The sequence below is a fragment of the Pristis pectinata genome, chromosome 34 (assembly GCF_009764475.1).
Source record: "Pristis pectinata isolate sPriPec2 chromosome 34, sPriPec2.1.pri, whole genome shotgun sequence".
NCBI lineage: Eukaryota > Metazoa > Chordata > Chondrichthyes > Rhinopristiformes > Pristidae > Pristis > Pristis pectinata.
In genome coordinates, this window is record NC_067438.1 from 5,022,648 (window position 1) to 5,047,974 (window position 25,327).

General features: G+C 48.7%; 1 protein-coding gene across 2 annotated transcripts; it reads right to left on the minus strand.

The window, feature by feature from the left end:
- Window positions 1–8,686: 8,686 nt before the first annotated feature.
- LOC127586097 (CCN family member 1-like) lies at window positions 8,687–22,021 on the minus strand. Of its 2 annotated transcripts, none has more exons than XM_052043912.1 (5): window positions 21,574–22,021; window positions 18,192–18,390; window positions 17,117–17,428; window positions 14,137–14,339; window positions 8,687–10,435 (listed from the first exon to the last, which is right to left on the minus strand). In XM_052043912.1, exons 1-5 carry the CDS (start codon window positions 21,700–21,702, stop codon window positions 10,127–10,129), a joined length of 1,152 nt encoding a protein of 383 aa, XP_051899872.1. In that variant the 5' UTR covers window positions 21,703–22,021; the 3' UTR covers window positions 8,687–10,126. The 2 variants fall into 2 exon arrangements, with proteins under 2 accessions (XP_051899872.1, XP_051899873.1); XM_052043913.1 differs by having other exon boundaries at window positions 8,687–10,431; window positions 14,090–14,339.
- Between the last annotated feature and the right edge of the window lie 3,306 nt (window positions 22,022–25,327).

Here is a 25,327-nt window from a genome sequence, read left to right on the forward strand (position 1 = left end):
TCTCAAAGTATAAGGGAACCATTCAATAGTTTTATCACAGTGGGGTAGAAGCTGTCCTTAAGTCTGGTGGTACGTGCCCTCAGGCTCCTGTATCTTCTGTCTGTTGGGAGAGGAGAGAAGAGAGAATGTCCCGGGTGAGTGGGGTCTTAGATTATGCTGGCTGCTTCACCAAGGCAGCGAGAGGTAAAGACAGAGTCCATGGAGGGGAGGCTGGTTTCCGTGATGCACTGGGCTGTGTTCACAACTGCAGTTTCTTGCAGTCCCGGGCAGAGCAGTTGCCGTATCAAGCTTTGATGCATCCAGATAGGATGCTTTCTATGGTGCATCGATAAAAATTGGTGAGTGTCAAAGGAGACATGACAAATTTCTTCAGCCTCCTGAGGAAATAGAGGCGTTGGTGAGCTTTCTTAGCCATGGTGTCTGTGTGATTTGACCAGGACAGGACCTACGTGCCTGTGATGCTGCTGCAAGTAGGTTTTTCATTGTACCTGTACCTCACAGTACTTGTGCACATGACAATGAACTCAACTTGACTTTACTTGACTTGAGCTGCTTGGCTCCTATGCTCTTGAATTGTGCCCCTGAACTTGTTCGCCTATTCACCTCTATCTCCTGCTGCTGAGGGCCCAGCTCTTTTAGGCTGGGATTTTCATGGCTGTGTTAACACCTGTCACAGTGGCTTCAGAGGGAATAACGCTCCTCTGTCATTCCTTGGTGTCTGTCTCTCTGTCTGTCTGTCTGTCTGTCTCTCTCTCTCTCCCTCTCTGTCTCTCTTCAACCATACCCATACTTCCATCCCAGGACACAAATTGAATCGGCAGTGCTTGGGAATCTCGGCATTCCCCATGTCTGTGAGGGCGCCACAGTAGTGCAAGCTGAGAGAGCTGTTGCCTCAGAGCTCCAGCGACCTGGGTTCGATCCTGACCTCCACCACTCCCAACTCCCAGCACATTACAACAAGGAACAGTACAGCACAGGAACAGGCCCTTCGGCCCAAGATGCTGTGCCAAACTAATTAAGCTAATAACACCTAAATTAAACTAATCCCTTCTGCCTACACAAGTCCATATCCCTCCATTTTCTGCACATTCATGTACCTATCTAAGAGCCTCTATCATATCTGCCTCCACCACCACCCCTGGCAGCACATTCAGGCACCCACCACCCTCTGTGCAAAAAAACCTGCCCCGCACATCTCCTTTGAACTCTCCCCCCTCCTCACCTTAAATACATGCCCGCTGGTATTAGACATTTCGACCTTGGGAAAGAGATCTCCTTGTGACCGCGTAGGTTTCCCCCGGGTGCTCCGGTTTCCTCCCACATCCCAAAGACGTGCGGGTTGGTAGGGTAATTGGCTGCTGTAAATTGTCCCTGGTGTGTAGGTGAGGGGCAGCGTGGTGACACTTGCCGGCTGCCCCCAGCACATCCTCAATGACGCAAAAAGACGCATTTTACTGTGTGTTTCGATGTACATGTGACTAATAAATAAATATCTAATATCTAATATCTCCCCCATTAGTGGAAACATCTCAGTATCTATCCTGTCAAATCTCCTTCACCCTTATATGTTTGTATAAGGCCACCCCTCATTCTACTAAACTCCAAGGAATACAAACTCATACTGTCCAACCTCTCTCGACGGACAACCCTTTCATTCTTGATGTAGCAAACTAAACTTTAATGTGGGATTTAATCAAAGGCCTTTTGAAATCCAAATACACAACATCCCTTAGTTATCAGGTGGTCCCGGGTGAAATATAATAGGAACATCACCTCATGTTCTACCTGCGTGGTCTGCAACCTAATTGTATAAACATTGAAGTTCATTTAACCTGCTCCCCCTCTGTCCCTTTTCTCTCTCCTTATGATCTACCCAGTTCCTCCTACACCCACCCCCCATCACCCTGTTTCTTTCCCCTTCCCCACCCTCTCCATCACCCACACACCCCTCCCACTGGGTCCCCCTCCCTCCACTGTTCTCCTCTGCCCTCCGCACCTTCCACGCTCCACCTTCCTCTCCCGTCAGATCCCACCGTCTGCAGCCCTCTGTCACCTCCACCTGTCACCTCCCGGCCTCTGTCGCTATTCCCACTCCCCCCCCCCCCCATCTGCCTCTCCTCACCTGAATCCACCTATCACCTGCCAGATCTTGCCCCACCCCTTCCCTCTATACTGACCATCTCAGTCCAGATGAAGGGTCTCGACCCGAAACTCTGACTGTCCATTTCCCTCCACAGATGCTGCCTGACCTGAGTTCCTCCAGCATTTTGTGTGTTGCTAAATAGATAGAGACCGTTCCCTTTAATTACTGGGTTCAAAGACCAGGGGGACATAGATGTACAATTCTGAGCAAAAGAGGACTTGAGAAAGGACGTATTTGATAACGGTGAAGATCTGTTACCGTGTCTGTAGGAGGGAGGGCAGTGAAATCCAGACATTTATAAGGGAAATGGAGGAGTGTATGAGGGAGTTTACAGTGGTGTGGGAATGGGACTGACTGGATTGCAATACCAGAATGTAAAGGGCCAAATGGCCTTCTCCCTTTTAACAAATCTATGGTTCAGTTTACCAGACGTCTCAGGTTGGAGCTGATTTTCCAGAAGTAGAATCTCTGGGCCTCTCTGTAATCTGCTGCTCCCAAGCATTCCCTCTGAGCCACATGCTATGCACACATAGTAATTGGCTAATTGGAATCACTGGAGCTTGGAGCTCGAGGGGCTCGTGATTTAGCCGATGAAAGGATCTATTCTGCTTGCTGCACAATAGGTGCAGGCTGTGTCCCGGCAACCACAAGTAGGCCCCATCCTCCAACATGGCTTCTTTCCAGCTGGGTCAAAGATCAGATGGATCCTTTACACGGGACTGGATAGACCAACAGAGTTCGCTTCCTCGTGAGTTTTCTTTACACGGGATTACGTAAGTTAAACGGACCAGGAATAGGCCATTTGGCCCAGCCAATCCTTGCTCTGCTTGACCCTCCTCCATCTTTCCTCTTCTATTCTCTTCTCCAGCCAAGTGTGAGGTGTTGCACTTTGGAAGATCAAATGTCAAGAGTCAGGACACAGTTAATGGCAGGACCCTTAACAGTGTTGACATACAGAGGAATCCTGGGATCCAAGTCCACAGCTCCCTGAAAGTGGCCGCACAGGTTGACAGGGTGGTAAAGGCGGCATATGGCATGCTTGCCTTTATAAGTCGAGGCGTCGAGTTCAAGAGTTAGGAAGTTGTGCTGCAGCTTTATAGAACTCTGGCTAGGCCGCATCTGGAGAATTGCATTCAGTTCTGGTTGCCCCCATTACAGGAAGGATGTGGAGGCTTTGGAGAGGGTGCAGAAGAGGTTCACCAGGATGCTGCCCGGATTAGAAGGCAGGTGCCTCTAAAAAAGATTTTAATTTGCAGCGAGGGATGGAGGGGGGGGGGAGGGGTCAGTAATAGGATGAGGGGGATTTCTAGGTGACTTCTTGTGACCTCTTCTTCGGCTTCTCCCCAGGAGTGGAAATGTTCTCTCTGGATTTGCTTTATCAAACACCTTCATCATTTTGAGGACCTCCGTTAGATTTGTTTCAGCCAAATGCCTTGTTCACCTCCTTGGCCTTCTTAGAATTATAGAGTCATACAGCACAGAAACAGGCCCTTCAGCCCAAATTGTCCATACCGACTGTGTTGCCCAGTGGGCTGGTCCCATCTGCCCGCATTTGGCCCATAGCCCTCTAAACCTCTCCTAGCCATGTACTTATCTAGACGGCTTTTAAACGTTGCTAATATGCCCACCTCAACCACTATTTCTGGCAGCTCATTCCAAATACACACCACCCTTTGAGTGAAGAAGCTGCCCCTGATGTCCCTTTTAAATCTCTCGCCTCTGATCTCAAACCTATGCCATCTTGTTTTTAGCACCCCCTCCCTAGGAAAAAGACTGGGTGCTTTCAGCCTGTCTATGCCCCTTATGATCTTATATACCTCTATCAGGTCACCCCTCAATCTCCTACGTTCCAGGGAATAAAGTCCTCAGTCTATGCAAACTCCTTGTAACTCAGGCCCCCAAGTCCAGGCAACATCCTGGTAAACCTTTTCTGCACTCTTAAAGTCACACAGCATGGAAACAGGCCCTTTGGCTCAACTCGTCCATGCCGACAAAGGTGCCCACCTGAGCTCGTCCCACTTGCCCGCAATTGCCCCAAATTCCTCTAAACCCCTCCTGTCCATGTACCTGTCTAAATGTCCTTTGAATGTTGTAACTGTACCCGCCTCTACCACTTCCTCTGGCAGCTCATTCAATGTACCCCCCACTCTCTGTGTGAAATGTTGCCCCTCGGGTCCCCTTTAAATCTTTCCCCTCTCACTTTAAACCAATGATCTCTGGGTCAAAGATCAGATGTGACCATCCACGTTATCCATGCCCCTCATGATTAGCTCAGCCTCTGTAAGGTCACCACTTAAGCTTCCTTCGATACAGGGAAAACAGTCCTAGCCCTTCTAGTCTCTCCTTATTATTCTGCTAGATGGGGTGGTGAAGAAGGCTTTAGAGACACAGGCCTTCATCAGTCAGGTCCTTGAGTATAAAAGTTGGGAGGTCATGGTGCGGTTGTACAGGACGCTCGTGAGGCCACACTTGAAGTATTGTGTTCAGTTTTGGTTGCCCTGCTGTAGGAAAGATGTTATTAAACTGGGAAGAGTGCAGAAAAGATTTACGAAGATATTGCCAGGATTTGAGGACCTGAGTTATAGGGAGAGGTTGCACAGTCCTTATTCCTTAGAGTGTAGGAGCCTGAGAGGTGATCTTATGGAAATGTGCAACATCATGAGGGGCATAGATAGGCTGAAAGCACTCAGTCTTGTTCCCAGGGTTGGGGAATCAAGAACTAGAGGGCATAGGTTTAAGATGAGAGGGGAAAAATTTAATAGGAACCTGAGGGGGATGCATCATGGCTTGGTATGGCCGTGACCATACCTGCTCTGCCGGGGACCGCAAGAAACTGCAGAGAATTGTGGACACAGCTCAGCACATCACGGAAACCAGCCTCCCCTCCATGGACTCTGTCTATACTTCTTGCTGCCTTGGTGAAGCAGCCAGCATAATCAAAGACCCCACCCACCCGGGTCATTCTCTCTTCTCCCCTCACTCATCAGGCAGAAGATACAGGAGCCTGAGGGCACATACCACCAGGCTCAAGGACAGCTTCTATCCCACTGTGATAAGACTATCGAACGGTTCCCTTATAGGATGAGATGGACTCTTGACCTGACAATCTACCTTGTTATGACTTTGCACCTCATTGTCTACCTGCACTGCACTTCCCTGTAGCTGTCACATTTTACTCTGTATTCTGTTATTGTTTTTACCCTGTACTACCTCAAAGCACTATGTAATGAATTGATCTGTACGATCGGTATGCAAGACAAGTTTTTCACTGTACCTCGGTACAAGTGACAATAATAAACCAAAACCAATACCAATATGTGGAATGTGCTGCCGGAGGAAGCAGTTGAGGCAGGTACAATAACAGCTTTTAAAGAGTTGGACAGGTACATGGATTGGAAAGGCTTAGAAGGATATGGGCCAAACGCCAGCAAATGAGGCTAGCCTGGATGGGGCATCTTGGTCAGCATGGACCAGTTGGGCCGAAGGGCCTCTTTCCGTGCTGTATGACTCTATGAACCAAGACCTTCAGTCCTGGCAACATCCTTGTGCGGCGGCTGCAAGTTTCATGGCATTTATACCCTGTGTGTGTATGCATGCCTGTGACAATAAACTTGAAAGGCGAATGCTGGCGTATTAATGTTATCTCCCAATGCTTTATTGCCAGTGGGAGCTGCTGCCACCTTGTGGAGCCGCCAGCAACAGCAGGCTTGTCTTCATCCAGCAAAGTAGGTCATAATGTGCGTCTTAGCTACGGAACCAGTCACTGTCGGGGAGCGGCCAAATGCTCGGCTGAAGGTTCTGGGTTTTAAGGAGGAGAGAAGGGCAGAGGGGCAGTTCCAGAGCTCAGAGCCCATCAACTGTTGGAACGTGCAAACTCCACACAGACAGCTCCGGAGGTCAGGATTGAACCTGTGTCTCTGGAGCTGTGAGGCAGCAGCTCTACCAGCTACGCCACTTTGCTGTCTGGAGTAAGCTTCCCTAGAAGGCAGAAGAGTTTTCAACCACAGTTCAATAGTTTCAGAATGACATTAATGTCTACATTATATTTAAATTTGTTAAATTGCTTCAATTTGAACTCTTCATCTGCTGTGGTGGGATTCGAACTTGTGTTGCCAGGGCTAAGTCCAGGTCTCCAGACATTGGACCAATGGCTTAACCGTTATGCCACTGTAGCCAGGGCTCCCAAACAGCATCAGATGCTGAGTGAATTGTCACCACCAAATCTTTCCAGAGAGGTACAGCACGGAAATAGGCCCTTCGGCCCACCGAGTCTGCACTAACCCATCAACCACCTTATAGGATGAGATGGACTCTTGACCTGACAATCTACCTTGTTATGACTTTGCACCTCATTGTCTACCTGCACTGCACTTCCCTGTAGCTGTCACATTTTACTCTGTATTCTGTTATTGTTTTTACCCTGTACTACCTCAAAGCACTATGTAATGAATTGATCTGTACGATCGGTATGCAAGACAAGTTTTTCACTGTACCTCGGTACAAGTGACAATAATAAACCAAAACCAATACCAATATGTGGAATGTGCTGCCGGAGGAAGCAGTTGAGGCAGGTACAATAACAGCTTTTAAAGAGTTGGACAGGTACATGGATTGGAAAGGCTTAGAAGGATATGGGCCAAACGCCAGCAAATGAGGCTAGCCTGGATGGGGCATCTTGGTCAGCATGGACCAGTTGGGCCGAAGGGCCTCTTTCCGTGCTGTATGACTCTATGAACCAAGACCTTCAGTCCTGGCAACATCCTTGTGCGGCGGCTGCAAGTTTCATGGCATTTATACCCTGTGTGTGTATGCATGCCTGTGACAATAAACTTGAAAGGCGAATGCTGGCGTATTAATGTTATCTCCCAATGCTTTATTGCCAGTGGGAGCTGCTGCCACCTTGTGGAGCCGCCAGCAACAGCAGGCTTGTCTTCATCCAGCAAAGTAGGTCATAATGTGCGTCTTAGCTACGGAACCAGTCACTGTCGGGGAGCGGCCAAATGCTCGGCTGAAGGTTCTGGGTTTTAAGGAGGAGAGAAGGGCAGAGGGGCAGTTCCAGAGCTCAGAGCCCATCAACTGTTGGAACGTGCAAACTCCACACAGACAGCTCCGGAGGTCAGGATTGAACCTGTGTCTCTGGAGCTGTGAGGCAGCAGCTCTACCAGCTACGCCACTTTGCTGTCTGGAGTAAGCTTCCCTAGAAGGCAGAAGAGTTTTCAACCACAGTTCAATAGTTTCAGAATGACATTAATGTCTACATTATATTTAAATTTGTTAAATTGCTTCAATTTGAACTCTTCATCTGCTGTGGTGGGATTCGAACTTGTGTTGCCAGGGCTAAGTCCAGGTCTCCAGACATTGGACCAATGGCTTAACCGTTATGCCACTGTAGCCAGGGCTCCCAAACAGCATCAGATGCTGAGTGAATTGTCACCACCAAATCTTTCCAGAGAGGTACAGCACGGAAATAGGCCCTTCGGCCCACCGAGTCTGCACTAACCCATCAACCACCTAGTTTCACGCTAACCCTACCCTAACCCATTTTATTCTCCCTCACACATTCCCATCAACTCCTCCCTAGATTCAACCACTCACCTACACAATTGGGGGCAATTTACAGTGGCCAATTAGCCTCACAACCTGCATGTCTTTGGGATGGGGGAGGAAATCGGAGCACCCTGGGAAAATCCATGCAGTCATAGGGAGAACGTACAAACTCCACACATCCGGAAGTCAGGGTCGAACCTGGGTCGCTGGAGCTGAGAGGCAGTGGGTCTGTTAGCTGCACCTTTGTGCTGCCGCTATTTAGAATTGCGTGGAATCCTGGAAGGATCTTGGCTAACAAAGAAAAAAAGAAAAGGAAAATATTAAATGAAAGACCAAAGCATAGAAGGTAGCATAAGCTAGTGGTAGACCAGAAGACTTTTTTTCAGAACCAGCAACGAAAGATTAAGATGTTAATAAGGAGGGAGAAAATTAATTATAAGGGAAAACTGGCAAGTAATATTGAAACAATCAGTAAGAGCTGCTACAGATATTTTAAAAAGAAACGGTTAGGTATGGTGAGATTGTGAGACTGGGAGTTAGTGAAATGGCAGGTACAGGGGCTCCTCAGCTTACGGATGGTCTGGCCCACACCACCAGGTTCAAGAACAGCTTCTTCCCTTCAACCACTCGGTTCTTGAACCAACCTGCACAACCCTAATCACTGCCTCAGTACAGCAACACTATGACCACTTTGCACTACAATGGACTTTGTTTTTGTTATTCTAATTGTGTTCTTTCATGTATAATTTTGTATGGTTTATGTTTAATTATGCTTTTCTTGTGAATGCTGTATATCTGATGCTCTGTGCCTGTGATGCAGCTGCAAGTAAATTTTTCATTGCACCTGTGCACACATGTATGTGTGCATCTGACAATAAACTCGACTTTGACTTTAATTTAATCTGACTTCTTGTAAATTCTCCTGTACATTTTTAAAACCTTTTTCAAGCTGGTAATAATATGTTTCATGGTTTGCATTAATGACTGGATGCAGTATATATTCCATTAGTTTAATAATAGGTAGTGCTAGGGTGATTATTCAATGACCTGAAAGAATTATAGGAAAGGTATGTTCGGCAAGGCGGTACGAGTTACTGCAGAAAATGAATGTTCCTGACATATGAAGAAATCAGCTCATTGACCGTTCTCAGGAACTGAACCCTTGTATAGCCTGGGGACTACCTATAATTTAAACTAATACTTTCCATCGGTCTCCATGGTGGAAAACACTGCAAACATCCCAAAGACAACAGATGGGCAGGTTTCAAATCGCATGGAACAACATGCAACAATCCCCATTGCAAGGGACAATGTATTGAAACAACTGATGGGTCTAAAGCCGACAAGTCGCCAGATCCCAATGGGCTGCACCCAAGAGTTTTACAGGATGCGGTGACATAGATGGTGGAGATGTTGGCTGAAGTTTTTCAAATCATGCTAAGTTCTGGGAGGGAACCAATGGATTGGAGAACTGCAAGTGTGACTCACAGGAGGGAGGGAGACAAAAAGCATTTAGGGTGTGCAGGAATTTCTTACTGCAGGTGGAGGCGAATCTTTGGAACTCTCTACCCTGGAGGGTTGTGGAGTCTGAATCATTGGAGAGATTTAATGAGGAGGGAGATGAACTGAATTTGAAAATTGGACCATGTAAATTCTCCCGTACATTTTCCAAGCCTTTTTCAAGCTGATAATAACAATAATAATATTAATAAAATGTTTCATGGTATGTATTAAAGTCTGGATACAATATATATTCAATTAGTTTAATTATTGGCAGTGTTAGGGTGATTTATCCAATGAAACTGATGGGTTATAGCAAGTGTATGTCGAGCGATACCATATGGGTCACTATAGAAAACGGGCATTTCTGACTGATGAAATTGGCTTTTGAAAGGCAGGGGGAAGGTGGGTAAGGTCGCACTGGTACAGAGGAGGAGGTGAGGCCTGTGTGTGTGTGTGTGTGTGTGTGTGTGTGTGTGTGTGTGTGTGTGTGTGTGTGTGTGTCAGTGTGTGTATGTGTGTGTGTCTTTGAGTGTGTGTGTGTGTGTGTGTGTGTGTGTGTGTGTGTGTGTGTGAGTGAGTGCATGTCTGTATGGGTGTGATGAGCCGAGCCCTGGGCAGATCAACCATGATCATATAGGGGCAGACTTGAGGGGCCAAGTGGCCGACTCCTGCTCCTTGCTACTTCAGCGGGCTGTTCCTGGAGAGCTTGGCTGGTCCTAAGGTGAATATTATGAGCTGCCAATGGACGTGTTTCACTGTGTTATCTGTCAGTAAAATGGCAAGGGCTGGTCTTGGAACCATGCGGTAAGGGGGACCCAGGGCGGAGCAGAGACGAAGCGCTGGGTGGAGCAATGCCAATGGAAAGGTCCCATGCGGGTGTGGTTGGTGCCTGTGTGTTGACGTGCCCAGTGGTGTGTGGTGCCTTCAGGCCTTTCACTGGGGCTCCGTGGGATCCTGCAGACTCCTCTTCCAGTCGTAGCTCACGGGGGGCAGCTGGGCGCACCCGCCGCTCTGCCGGCTACACTCGCACCTCTTGATCTTCACCACCGGTATGACGAGGGTCCCCGCTCCCGGGCAGTGGAAGCGCACCTTGGTGGTCCTGGTCTCGGACGGCTGGCAGCAACGGCCATCCCGGCACAGGCCGCAGTACTTGGGCTTGTACCGCTTCAGGCTGGTGCACCCCTCGTAAGTAAATGGCCTGGGCACCTTCTCCTTGTGGGTCTTCAGGCAGCCGCTGCCTTTCTGAAACAAAAGGAGTTCTGTTGGGCAAGAATGATCCAACCAAGTGGCAGATAACCAGACAACGTCAAGAAAAGGAAGGGTGAGTCTCACAGCCACTCCACCCTCCTTCAATGATATCCTGGCTGATCTTTCACCTCAGCCCCACATTCCTGCTCCGACCCCATTCCCTTAACAATGATCCTGTATATTCCCAATGATCGAGTCTCCGCAGCCCACTAAAGATTCAATTACTTTGAGACTGTGACCCCTGTTTGCAGACATCCAACATGGACGCAGATTGTCCCGCACCTTTCTTGTCAATGCGATCATCTCTCATCCTTCTCAGCTCAAGAGGTTGTAGCCACAGACTTATTAAACACAATCTGCTTAACCTCACCTCATACAACGTACACACCAACCCGGGAATCAAACCGTTGAACCCTCCCTCTATTGCAAGTGTAGCTTTCCCTCGGTAGGGAGACCAGACCCCTGCACATTATCCCAGATGCAGTCTCACCAAGGCCCAATATAGTTAGAGCAGGGTGCCTCTACTCTGCTACTCAGATCCTCTTGCAATAACAATGGACAGCACCATGGCGCAGCAGGTAGAGCCGCTGCATCACAGCTCCAGGAACCCAGGTTCGATCCTGACCTCAGGTGCTGTCTGCGTGGAGTCCGCACATTCTCCCCGTGACCGTGTGGGTTTCTCCCCGGGTGCTCCAGTTTTCTCCTGCGTCCCACAAAAAATGTGCATGCTGGTAGATTAATTGGCCGCTGTAAATTGCTCCGAGCATGTAGGTGGGTGGTAGAATCTAGGGGGGAGTTGTTGGGAATGTGGGGCAAATAAAATGAGTTAGCATAAGAAAGGATACTTGAGGATTGGTGTGGACTCGATGGGCTGAAGGACCTGTTTCTGTGCTGTATCTCTCTATAACTCTAGGAACTGGCCAATACACCATCTGCGTGTTGCTCGTTGTACCTGCATGTTAACTTTGAGTGAATTGTGTACAAGGACAATCAGGTCCCTCTGTACACCAACACATTTCAAGCATCCACCATTTAAAATATATTCTGCTTCAGTGGACAATTTCACATTTTCCATAGTACATCCCATCAGCCACGTCCTTGAATGACTCCTTAGGGTGCCTCAATCAGCTTCTCCGCAACTTCTTCATACTGCCCCCACCTTTGTATCATCAGCTGACCTGGAGATATCACACTTGATCCTCTAATGCAAGTTATTGATATACTTTATTAACAGTAAATGCCCAGCACTAATCCCTGTGGCACCCATTAGTGAGAACCTCCCAGCCTGACCCGTTTACTCCTACTCTGTGCCTTCTACCAATCTTCAGTCCATGTCAGCGTATCATCCCCAACACCACTGGTTCTAATGTCGTAATGTTGTTTCGTAATGTCTCGTGTGGCAATTTATTCAAAACCATCTGAAAATCCAAGTGCTCTACATCCAATGGTTTAGCCTCATCTATTCTATTAGTTAGAATCTCCAAGATCTCTGATTCATAGAACATAGAACAGTACAGCACAGGAACAGGCCCTTCAGCCCACAGTATCTGTGCTGAACATGACACTGAATTAAGCTAATGCTGCACCTGGTCCCTATCCCTCCAATCCCTGGATACTCATGTCTCTATATCTAACATTTTCTTAAACACCACTGTTGTATCTGCCTCCACCACCACCCCTGGCAGCCTGTTCCAGGCACCCACCACTCTGTGTGAAAAAATTTGCTCCGCACATCTCTTTTAAACTTCCCCCCCCCCCACCTTAAACGTTATCCTCTTGTACTTGACAAGATCTGACAAAGATCTGACAAGATCTGCACTGCACCTTCTCTGTAGCTGTGACACTTTACTCTGTACCGTTATTGTTTTTACCTGTACTACATCAATGCACTCTGTACTAACTTGATGTAACTGCACCGGGTAATGAATTGACCTGTAAGATCAGTTTGTAAGACAAGTTTTTCACTGTACCTCGGTACAAGTGACAATAATAAACCAGTACTAATACTAATACCAAATATGATCTTCCTTCCACAGATCTATGTTGTCTCTGCCCAATCCTAACATTATATTCCAAGTATCCTGTTAACAATAATAGGTTCCAGTATTCCCCTGCTACCAGTCAATGACAGTTCCCTGTATTCTTTCTCCCTCCTTCCCTAAATAGTGGTGGTACATTTGGCCCATCATGTCTGTGCTGGTCTCCCTCAAGGTTGCAGTGCAGGTTGATAGGGTTGTTAAGAAGGAGTATGGTGTGTTGGTCTTCATCAGTCAGGGTGCTGAGTTCAAGAGCCGCGAGGTAATGGTGCAGCTCTATAGAACTCTGGTTAGACCACACTTGGAAAATTGTGTTCAGTTCTGGTCGCCTCATTATAGGAAGGATGTGGAAGCTTTAGAGAGGGTGCAGAGGAGATTTACCCGGATGCTGCCTGGATTAGAGAGCATGTCTTATGAGGATAGGTTGAGCGAGCTCGGGCTTTTCTCTTTGGAGCGAAGGAGGACGAGAGGTGACTTGATAGAGGTGTACAAGATGATAAGAGGCATAGATTGAGGGGACAGTCAGAGACCTTTACCCAGGATGAGAATGGCTAACAAGGGGACATAATTTAGAGGTGATTGGAGGAAAGTATAAGGGGGGATGTCAGAGGTAAGTTTTTTTACACAGAGAGTGGTGGGTGCATGGAACGCACTGCCAGCAGAGATTGTGAGGGTGGATACATTAGGGACATTTAAGAGACTCTTAGATAGACACATGAATGATAGAGAAATGGAGGGCTATGTGGAAGGGAAGGGTTAGATAGATCTTAGAGCAGGATAAAATGTCGGCACAGCGTCGTGGGCCGAAGGGCCTGTACTGTGCTGTAATGTTCTATGTTCTATGTTCTAAAAATTCCCCAGTGTAATCCCAACTTCCAGCACTCCATCTTAGTCCTGCAGGTCACGGCTCTTTCAGTGCACATCCTTGTCCTGTTTAAAACTGATGATGGTTTCTGCCTCCAGAACTCTTTCAAGGAGTGGGTTCCACCGTCTGGATGAAAACAGTTTTCATCTCCCCTCCAATTCTTGTCCCAATTACTTTAAGTCAATGGCCTCCTAGTCCACACCACCAGGTTCAAGAACAGCTACTTCCCTTCAACTATTCAGTTCTTGAACCAACCTGCACAACCCTAATCACTGCCTCAGTACAGCAACACTATGACCACTTTGCACGACAATGGACTTTGTTATTTTTGTTCTAATTGTGTTCTTTCTTGTAAAAATTGTGTATACTTTATGATTAATTTATGTTTTTCTTGTGACTGCCTCTTACATGATGCTCTGTGCCTGTGATGCTGCTGCAGGTAAGTTTTTCATTGCACCTGTGCACACATGGACTTGTGTGTGTGACAATAAACTCGATGATCACTCTACTAAGGAAGATAAGCCTTTCCTATTTATGCTATCAAAGCTCCTCATAATTTACAATTACAAGGGCAATCTATAGCAGCCAGTTAACCTACCGACCTGCACGTCTTTGGCATGTGGGAGGAAACCAGAGCATTCGGGAGAAACCTGTGTAGTCACAGGGAGAACGTGCAAACTCCACACAGAGCGCACCAGAGGTTGGGATCGAACCTGGGTCTCTGGCACTGTGAAGCAGCGACTCTACCTGTTGTGACACCGTGCCGTCCTTACAAGTGCTGGTTCTGGCCTGACCTTGGGCGCGAGATCATTGAGCATGGCGCAGGGTCGGGTCTGGCAGAGCCTCTTCTCCTCCCTCAGTTGGCATCTGGTGTTGTTGTTGCTCCGTCTGGTGGAAACACCAATGCTGCACGTCTTCGAACACTGCGACCACTCTGTGCTCTTGACTGTGCATCCGGGGCCCCGGAAGCTGCGAGCCTTGAAATGGCCCCTTGACCCTGGGATGGTAAGGAAACAGGTCCATCAGGAATAGTGAAATGTGCATGCTCACTTATGCAAACACACACGCACGCGCACACACACACACACACACACACACACACACACACACACACACACACACGGACAGACACACACATACAGACAAACGCACGCACTCAGAGACTGACACAGAGAAACACTCACACAAACACAGACACGCACATGCATGGACACAAACACAGACACACTCACACACTCAGAGACAGGCACAGACAGACACAGACAGATACACAAACAAGAAACACACACAAACACACAGACATGTACACACAAAAACAAGCATACACACAGAAACAGAGACACCCAAACACGTTCAGACAAATATGCACTCACATCCTTGTAAGAATGTACTCACATTGGACAACACACACACACACACACACACACACACACACACACACACACACATAAATACACACATACACCCCATACACTTTAGGACAGACATGCAAAGACAGCCTTACGAGATGCATTCACATGGGCTCACATATCCGAGCACAGAATCATACACACATATTTACTACCATGGATAAACAGAAAAACATTCAGACAGATCAGAATACACACATGTATTTACCGCACTTATGCATACAAACATGCATATATACACATACACACAGATATTAATGCAGATAAACACACAATATGCATGCAAAAACAGATATATGCACATAGATATACACATTGATAGACACACAAATTAATCCTTGAGTACACACACACACACACTCCCACGCGGCGCGCGCACACACACACACACACACACACACACACACACACACACACACACACACACACACACACACACACACTCTTCAACATGAATATCTGAATATACTTAAAGAGTACAAGTTATAGTGAGGTAGTAGTTCAATTGTAGTCCAGGAGCCTGAGACGTGATCTAAGGACATGGTGGCAGTGGAGCACTGCAACTGGCACTGAGTGAATTAACTAAAATCCATATTGAAATGCAAATAACAGGAATAGTGACCTGGTTATAATTGCTCCTTTCTTATGGAAATCTGCAACAATGGTTCTTTGATTGGCATGCCATCCAACATCTTTAACCCTGACTCACTTTACCACCAGTGCACAGTGGCTGCAGAATACGTCATCTACAAAATGCAAATGTAGTTACTCCTCTAGGCTTCTTCATCTGTACCCGTGACCCCTACCCCAGGATCATGAACAATGGGTGCAAGGGGATACCACCAGCTGGAGGTTGTCCTCCAAGTATCACACTGTCCTGACTTGAAAGTGTGATCAGTCTTCCTACATCGTCGCTGGGTCTAAACCTGGAACACTTCGCCCCCCCAGGAGTACAGTGGGAGCAGCTTCACTAGGAAGGCTGCAGTGGTTCAAGCAGCTGGGTCACCAATGCCTTCTCAAGAGCCACAGGAGAGGGACCACCATCGAAGCTCCTACCGTAACTGGACACTGAGGGGCTGGACCCTGTGTAACAGCCTCTCAGACACTACATTGTTTAAAGAGAAATCACAAATGGAATCCATGCATTGTAGATGGAATGCATTGGTTTGTTGACACAGTGAATGTAAAGAGAAGCATGTACTGATTGTATTGCATTTACTGTATATAACTTGTCATGAATGAAGTATATCTTTGAAACAAAAACGTGTCCTTGCCCGAGATCTCCCAACCTACCGCATCACGGCCCTTGCACCTTATTGTCTGCCTGCACCACACTTTCTCAGTAACTGTAACACTATACTCAGCATTCTGTTCTTGCTCTTTACTGCCTCGATGCACTAATGTATGGCAAGATCGGTCTGGATGGCACGCAAACAAAGCTTTTCACAGTAGATGTGACAATAATAAACCAATTCCAATTCCAATTCCAAGATGCATCCCCATTTTGTAAATAAGCAAAACGAAAGGAACTGGATTTATACTTGGGGAATGCAAGGAAAAGGAGCAGGGAATGATTGGATCGATCCAATCAATCCAACCCATTCCAACTAAATGGATGTCATAGGACAGTGAGCTAAATGAAAAACAGGACGATGCTGGAGGAACTCAGCAGGCCAGGCAGCATCCGAGGAGAAAAGCAGGTGGTCAACGTTTCAGGTCAGGACCCTTTGTTGCTCTCTCTCTGTTTCTCTTTCTGTCTCTCTCTCTCTCTCTCCCTCTCTCTCTCTCCTTCTCCCTCAATTTATCACCCTCTCACACATGCATACACTCTCTTCCCTGTTCTCTCTATCCCCCAACCTCTCCCTCCTCTCTCCCTTATTCCCCTCTCTCTACCTTCCCCCCCTCTCCCCTCCTCTCTGTCCACCCCCTCTCTATCTCTCTCTGCTCACTCTCCCTCTTTCTCCGTCTCCATCTCTTGCCCACTCCCTCTCCCTTCTCTCTCTCCCCTCTCTCCCTCTACCCCCCCCTCACCCTCTCCCCCCTCCCCTTCTTTCTCTCCTCTCTCTACCTCTGCTCACTCTCCCTCTCCCCCCTCCCTCCCTCTCTCTCTCTCCCTCCTTTTTCATCTATACCTCCCCTCCTCTCACTCCACCTCCCCCTCTCTCTACCTCTCTCCACACTCCTTCTCCCTCTCCCCCTCCCTCCCCTTCTCTCCCCTCCTCTCTTTTACATCAATACGTGCCTCTCCCCTCTCTCCCCCTCTCCCTCTCTCTACCTCTCTCCCTCCCTTTACCCCCCTCTCCTCCCACTCTCTCTATCCCCTCCCACCGCCCCCTCCCTCTCTCTTTCATACACCCAGACTTACTCTTAGCTGCCACTCTGTTCTCGACCACCTCGTTGACAGAGTCGAACCTGCTCTTCCATTTGCCGTCTCTCTGCGGCCAGTCCTTGGAGTAACTGGTGGTACATTTCCACCTCTTGCAGCATGTGCCGGCTACCTGCACCAGGTGAGCGTCCGGGCAGGGGACAGGCGGAGTGGGCAGGTGCAGCGGGCACAGGGCGAGGCAGCCGACTCGACCATCCTCGCAGGTGCACTGGAGCCGACAGTTGGGCCGAAAGCTCTCGCCGTGTTGGTACACTTTGCCGTTCTTGGTGCATGGGTGCCCTGGGGTGCTGGCTGCCAGAGGGAGGAAAAAGTGCATTCAAGGTCAGAGAGCCACAATCCGGGAGTGTCACAATTGAACAAAGTACCCACTTAACCAGTTATTTTAATAGTGGGCAGGAGTACAATGCGGCCGACAGCTCACTGACAGTCAATAGTAGAATTCTCTTGGTATACCCTTCTTATTGAACAACAGAAAACCAGGAGATCGCCCGCGAGTGTGTGTAGCAAGTTGTGTGTGTGTGTGCGTGTGTGTGTGTGCGTGCGTATGTAGAGGGATGTATATAACTCTGTGTGTGTTGGTGTGTATAGAGGAGATTGTATGTGTGTGTGGGGTGGGTTGTACATTGATGTATGTCTATGTGTGTGCGTAGAAGCCTGTGTGTGTGTGTGTGTGTGTGTGTGTGTGTGTGTGTGTGTGTGTGTGTGTGTGTGTGTGTGAGGTAGTGTATGCAGGGATGTATATTGGTGTGTGTATTTGTGTGTGTGGGATGTATATTGGTGTATGTATTTACGTGTGTGGGGATGTACATTGCTGTGTGCATTCTGTGTGTAGTAGGTTGTGCGTGTGAGAATCTATATTGGGATGTGTGTAGCAGGTTTGTGTATGTGTGGGAGGGAGAGGTTCTGTGGGAGTGTGGGAGTGTGTGTGTGTGTGTGTGTGTGTGTGTGTGTGTGTGTGTGTGTGTACCCACTCTGTGACTGCCCCCAACACCCCCGTGTGGTGTGAGTGCCCCCAGAGCCCCACCGCCTGCCGGCCGGGGTTGGAACCGCTCACCTCTGCAGATGCCGCGGTCGGCGCTGCTGCCCGCCGCCTGCTCGCAGCGGAGCCCTCGGTCGCACGGTCGCAGCGCGCTGCACATCTCGTTGAACTGGCCGGCGCAAACCTGGCAGCAGCCGCAGCCGTCCTGAATTAGAGGCACCCCTGGCCGGCAGGCCGGCGGCTTCGGGCACTCGCATACCAGAGGGCACGTTGCCTGCGCGAAAAGGAACAACGTTAGCGGTTGGCGGCGACGTTCAATTCTCTGAAGAGTTAACGCATCGTCCCGGTCTGGGACAGTGTTTCACAGGCAAGGGACAACTTATTTTCCCTTGAAGACTAGGCACGGTCATGTTGCGGGAAAAACAAGTCAATGCCCGCACAGCAAGATGGTGCAGACCGGGTCATCGGCTCTTGACCGCTGTTGTGTGTCCCCACGCGTTGGCAGAACTGCCCTGTTCGTTCAGAACAAAACCCCAGGACATTCGATGGTCCTTACGGTCGGAAAGCCAGACAGTTCGCTCCCCCACCCGCTGTACTGCACTGGTCGGGCGTTTGCGCTCGGGTCTCTAGGGGTGGGACTCGAATCCACGAACTCCCGATGCAGAGGGGAGTGCGCTCCCCTCACCAAGCCCCCTCAGATTCTCGATCGCAAAGGCGCTCCACGCCCCCCCACCCCGTCATTTGCAAGGCGACTACATTGCAACCAGTATAGTGACATCGTCCATTTCCCTCCGTAGATGCTGCCCGACCCGCTGAGTTCCTCCTGCATTTTGTGTGGCAGTGTCAGTCCCTGCCACACAGAGCCACAAACTAGCCAGTGTGAACCGACTAAATATCACGGAGGCACAGGAGACGGCAGATGCTGAATCTGGAGTAACAGCCAATCTGCTGGAGGAAAGCGGGTCAGGTAGCATCTGTGGAGGGAAATGGAGAGTCGACGTTCTTGCCCCCACCACTTTACCCTGGCTATCTCCCCTTACCTTCCAGTCCAGATGAAATGTCTCCACCCGAAACATCGACTGTCCATTTCCCTCCACAGCTGCTACCTGACCCGCTGTTCGCCCAGCATCTTGTGGGTTTTTTTGCGACTTATTATCTCTCCCACCGTCAGTTACGCTTAGCATTACAGCACCAGTGTTTCTCTTAGATCGTGCTATTCCCTGCATAATAGTCTGTGTGATTGATGACGTTAGAGCGGTGGATGTGGTGTATATGGATTTTAGCAAGGCATTTGACAAGGTTCCCCATGGTAGGTTCATCCAGAAGCTCATGAGGTATGGGATCCATGGAAAATTGGCTGTGTGGATTTGGAATTGGCTTGCCCACAGAAGGCAGAGGGTGGCTGTTGAAGGGGAGTTTTCGACCTGGAGGTCGGTGACTAGCGGTGTTCCACAGGGATTTGTTCTGGGACCCCTGCTCTGTGTGATTTTTATAAATGACTTGGATGAGGAAGTGGAAGGGTGGGTTGGTAAGTTTGCAGATGACATGAAGGTTGGTGGTGTTGTGGGTAGTGCAGAAGGTTGTCGTAGGTTGCAACGGGATTTAGACAGGATGCAGAGTTGGGTGGAGAAGTTGCAGATGGAGTTCAATCCGGACAAGTGTGAAGTGATACACTTTGGAAGAACGAAAGCAGAGTACGTGGTTAATGGCAGGGTTCTTAGCAGTGTGGAACAGAGAGATCTTGTGGTTCTTGTACATAGATCCCTCAAGGTTGTCACACAAGTTGATGGGGCAGTTAAAAAGGCGTATGGTGTGCTGGCCTTCATTGGCCGGGGGATTGTGTTCAAGAGCAGAGAGGTAATGTTGCAGCTCTGTTAGACCCTGGTTAGACCACATCTGGAATATTGTGCTCAGTTCTGGTCACCACATTATAGGAAGGATGTGGAAGCTTTGGAGAGGGTGCAGAGGAGATTTATAAGAATGTTGTCTGGATTGGAGAACACGTTTTATGAGGAGAGGCTGAGCAAGTTAGGGCTTTTCTCCTTGGAGTGACGGAGGATGAGAGGAGACTTGATAGAGGGATATAAGATTATGAGAGGCATAGACAGAGTGGACAGCCAGCACCTTTTCCCCAGGACGGCAATGGCCAACACTAGAGGTCATCTGTTTAAGGTGCATGGAGGAAAGTTCGGGTGGGATGTCAGAGGTAGGTTTTTTTATACAGAGAGTGGTGGGTGCCTGGAATAAACTGCCAAAGGTGGTGGTAGGGAGCCGATGCGATAGGATAGATAGGCACATGGACAAATGAAAGATAGAGGATTATGGATGGTGAAGTAGAGAGGGGGATAGTTTGAATGGGGATAAGGTTCATATAGGTCGGCACAACATCATGGGCCAAAGGGCCTGTACTGTGCTATACTGTTCTATGTGTTACTGTGATCTAACATTTCTAGTTTGTGTTAACTGTTATATTACTTTAGTTATTCTCTATACTCCAGTAATCTCATTTTGCACAAAACTCCCTCCCGTCATTTCTCTTCCAATCGTTCTCCCACCCCTTGTTTTATGTACAACTCGCCCCCAGACTTTGTTACTTCCTATCATACGCTGGCATTTGATGTTATTGTCATGCACCGCCAGTCTGCGGTGCGCTCCACCTCTCATTCATGGTCCCATCGCTCCTTAACTCCCCCACACCCGGCCCGTGTTAGTCTCTGTCTCGCTCCCCAACCCCCCCCCCCCCCCGTTGCTCTCTGTATAACTTACTACCTGTCCGTGCCCCCAACCCTCCATCCCAGTGCGGGATGCTTTGTGTGTGCCCAGTGGGACGGTGGAGGCAGAGACTCTCACAACACTTGGGAAGTATTTGAATCGCCAAGGCTGGGAAAACGATGGACAAAGTGCTGGCAAGTGGGACTGGTATACATTCATACTTGATAGCTGGCATGGACGTGGTGGGCCGAAGGGCCTGCTTCTGTGCTGTGTGACTCTCTGACTGCTTATCGGTGCGCATCACTCCCATTCACCAACGTCTGTATAACCACCAGTCACTCCCAGAGGATCTGTACATAACTCACTCCCAGTCTGGTATACTCTCTATCATTCCCTCCAAGTCCTGTAACTCTCTATCACATTCCCCAGTCGTGTTACTCTCTATCACTCCCTCCCAGTCCTGTTACTCTCTAGTACTCATCCGCAGACCTGTTACTCTCCATCACATTCCCCGGTCCTGTTACTCTCTATCACTCACCCCCAATTCTGTTACTCTCTATTACTCAACTCCCAGTCCTGTTACTTCCTACCATTCATTCCCACCCCTCTATCCCAATTTTTGTTGCTCTGCGCACCGAACCTCCACTCCCCTTGGCGTTACTCTCCCTCCAACTCACTCTTGCGGCCGCGGTTCTACCTCTGGCAGTCAAACAGTCGAGAGCGACCCGCAAGAAAATGTCCTCACCTCATGAGCGAGGGACGAGGCTCCCAGGAGAAGGAGCGCGCCCCACAGCGTGGTGTTGACGCTGGCGAGCGCCTGCACACGGGAGCCCAGCCCCAAGCCGAGCCTTCCCCTCCTCCAGCGGAAGCCCATCGTTGCCCGAAGACGGTCCTGCCGTTCCGAAATGTGTCAAAAGTTTACGGGGAGTAAAACGGTGGCTTAGAAGCGGACTCGACGACAGTTAGATAGTGATTCCAAGAGTCCAATAACTCCAGACCCCTTCTGTCCGGCGAGAAACTATCCCGAGCCTCAGAATTCCATGTATGTGGAATTAGATTTCTGATCAAGGTTCCCCAGATGAGGAATCTTTGGAGCCGGGCAATTAGACAAGCAAACAAAACCTCTTACGTCCCCGTGGAGAGGAGCGAGGGTCCGGAGAACAAGCCTTGGCGCTTCCCAAGACCATGGCTTGCCTTCTTCGCGCTGTGCGTGTATTTATAGGGCGTCTCTCCATTATCACACAAGGTGGTGGGGGAGATAAACTCAATGGTTACAGTTCCAGGAGCGGCGCTGACTTGGCATCTCTGTGGTTGGCTTCTAAGAATCGCTCCCAGGGCGTTTCCAAGGATTGGCGTGTTGTTTCGAGCTGTCAAGGATGCATGGATGGGGAGCAGGAGGTGGCTATTCCACACCACAGCGGCTGAAGCGATCTTGCCCCAGTTCCAGCTTCTTGCCTGCTTCCCTATAACTGTAGATCTCTCCGCTTAATCAGTCCGCCCACAACGTTGTGCGGTAGAGAACCACAACAGTTTACGACCCCTTGGATTGTCCCATAAGAGGAAGAATCCTCATGGGAACTCCCCTGCCAAGAACCCCTGCATCCTGGTCTGGTACGGCAATTCGAATTCGCAGGAACGCAAGAAGCTGCAGAGAGTAGTGGACTCAGCCCAATACATCACGGGCACATCCCTCCCCACCATCGGTAGTATCTACATGAGGCGCTGCCTCAAGAAGGCAGCATCCATCATCAAAGATCTGGGCCACGCCATCTTCTCGCAGCTACTATCGGGCAGGAGGTACAGAAGCCTTAAGTCCCACACCACCAGGTTCAGGAACAGCTACTTCCCTTCAACCATTCGGTTCTTGAACCAACCTGCACGACCCTAATCACTGCCTCAGTATAGCAACACTGTGACCACTCTGATCACTTTGCACTGCAATGAACATTTTTGTTGTTGTCCTTATTGTGTTCTTTCTTGTATAACTGTGTACAATTTATGCTTAATTTGTGTTTTTCTTGTGAATGTTGCATATCTGATGCCATGTAAACCATAAAACATAGGAGCAGAATTGGACCATTCAGCCCATCGAGTCTACTCCACCATTCAATTGATTTATTTCAACCCCATTCTCCTGCCTTCTCCCCCTTACTAATTAAGAACCCATCAATCTCTGCCTTGAATACACCCAATGACTTGGCCTTCACAAATTCCACAGATTCACCACCCTCTGGCCAAAGAAATTCCTCCTCATCTCAGTTCTAAAGGGACGTCACTTTATTCTGAGGCTGTGCCCTCGGATCCTGGACTCTCCCACTGATGGAAACATCCTCTCCATGTCCATTCTATCCATGTTCTTGTGATGCTGCTGCTGTAAGTTTTTCATTGCACCTGTGCACACACGTACTTGTGCATATGTCAACAAACTTGACTTTGACTTTGAACTCCGATGAGTATGGACCCAAGTGTTCTCATGTCTCTTTACAAAATAGGAGATGAGTTGGCTCATTAAGTCCATGCCAGCTCCCAGATCAATATCATTACCCCACTTATTTCCCTGTAATCCATTCTCTCTCTCATTCTCCTAACTCCCCACCAATTTTCCTACCACCCACCTACACTAGGAGTAATTTAGAACAGCCAACGAGTCTACCAGCCAGCATGTCTTGGGAATGTGGGAGAAAAGTGGACACTTGGAGGAAACTCATGCAGTCACAGGGAGAACATTCAATCTCCACACAGACAGCACCAGAGGTCAGGATCGAACCTGGGTCACTGGAGCTTGGAGGCAGAAGTACCTGCTGCAACACTGTGCAGGCTGCAAACAACCCCTTCGTATCAGGGTCCACCTAGTGGAGTTTGTTGGAACCGCCTGCAGTACTCTGGGTGTGGCCTCTGTACAGTTACAGCAAGATTCTCCTGTTGTTGTATTCCATTCCCTCTATACAGGAGGACCGTATTTCTAGGTTACACAGGCGGTAATGCTGTTGCCTCACTGTTCCAGCGACCCAGGTCCAATCCTGACCTCCGGTGCTGTTTGTGTGGAGTTTGCATGTTCTTACTGTGACCACAGATGCTCTGGTTTGCTCCTACAGGTGTGTTAATTGGTAGGTTAATTATTTACACTAATTACACCCAGTGCAAATGGGTGGTATCAGGGTATGGTTGATGGGTATGTCAGAGAAAATGGGTCTGGTCTGTCCATACAGCTCAGGACCAAGACACTGGCAAGATCAGACAGATCTTTCTTTGCACAGCCAGTGTCCAAATGAAGGGGCTCAGCCCGAAACATTGAATGTCCACTTCCCTCCTCAGATGCTGCCTGACCTGCTGGGTTCCTCCAGCATCTCGAGTTTTGCTCCAGATCCCAGCACCTGCAGTCTCTTGTGTCTCCAGCGTGGATGTGGAGATGTTTTCACCAGCGGGAGAGTCTCGGAGGAGGGGATATTGCTGCAATGGGCCCATCATTTAAAACAGAAGTGTGGAGAAATTTCTTTTCACAGAGAGTGGTGTATCTTTGGGATTCTCTACCCCAGAGGGTTGTGGATGATAGTTCATTAGAAGGTGTTAAGGTGGAGGTAGATACATTTATGAAAGATAAAGAAATTGATGGGTCAGTTGATGGCTAAGGAAGAGATGAAGTCAGCGTAGATTAACCATGAACATATTGAATGTCAGAACAGGCCCGAGGGACAGAATGGCCTACTCCTGCTTCTCCTTCTTGTGTTTTTTATTGAGCATTGTTGGCCATTGTCTGTAGAGCAGATCTGGAGGCACTTTAGCCAAGATGTGCTGCGGTCAATTGTATCTCTTACCTTCTGCTTTATACTCACCTCTTGCATGTCCCAATTTCCCCTGGCAGTCAGTTTTCCTGGGCCCTAAGCTCCAGAATCCCCTCCCTAAGCCCCTCAAGTCTCTCCTTCCTCACTTTTAAACCTGCCTCCTGAATCAAGCTTTGAGCCATCCTTCCCAATAGTTGGTTCAACATCAAAACACTCCACTGGAATGCTCCCAGCGATGGGAAGAGATTAAAATTGGCCCTGTTATTGATATAATATCAATAAGATAAGATATCTTTATTAGTTACATGTACACTGAAACACAGTGAAATACATCTTTTGCATAGAGTGTTCTGGGGGCAGCCCGCTAGTGTCGCCACACTTCTGGCGCCAACATAGGTAGCATGCCCACAACTTCCTAACCCGTACGTCTCTGGAATGCGGGAGGAAACCAGAGCACCTGGAGGAAACCCACACAGACACAGGGAGGACGTACAAACTCCTTACGGACGGTGGCCAGAATGGAACCCATGTCGCTGGCTCTGTAAAGCGTTACGCTAACTGTTACACTACCATGCCTGCCTTATATAGATCCTATGCCAACTAATTTTTCTGAGTGTAATTTGGCTGTGTTTACTGAATGCAAGTGTGCTGTGGTGAGTAGTACAGGTACGGGAGTGGGATATCTCGTTGCCGTGCTAAGTACCACGAGAACTAGAA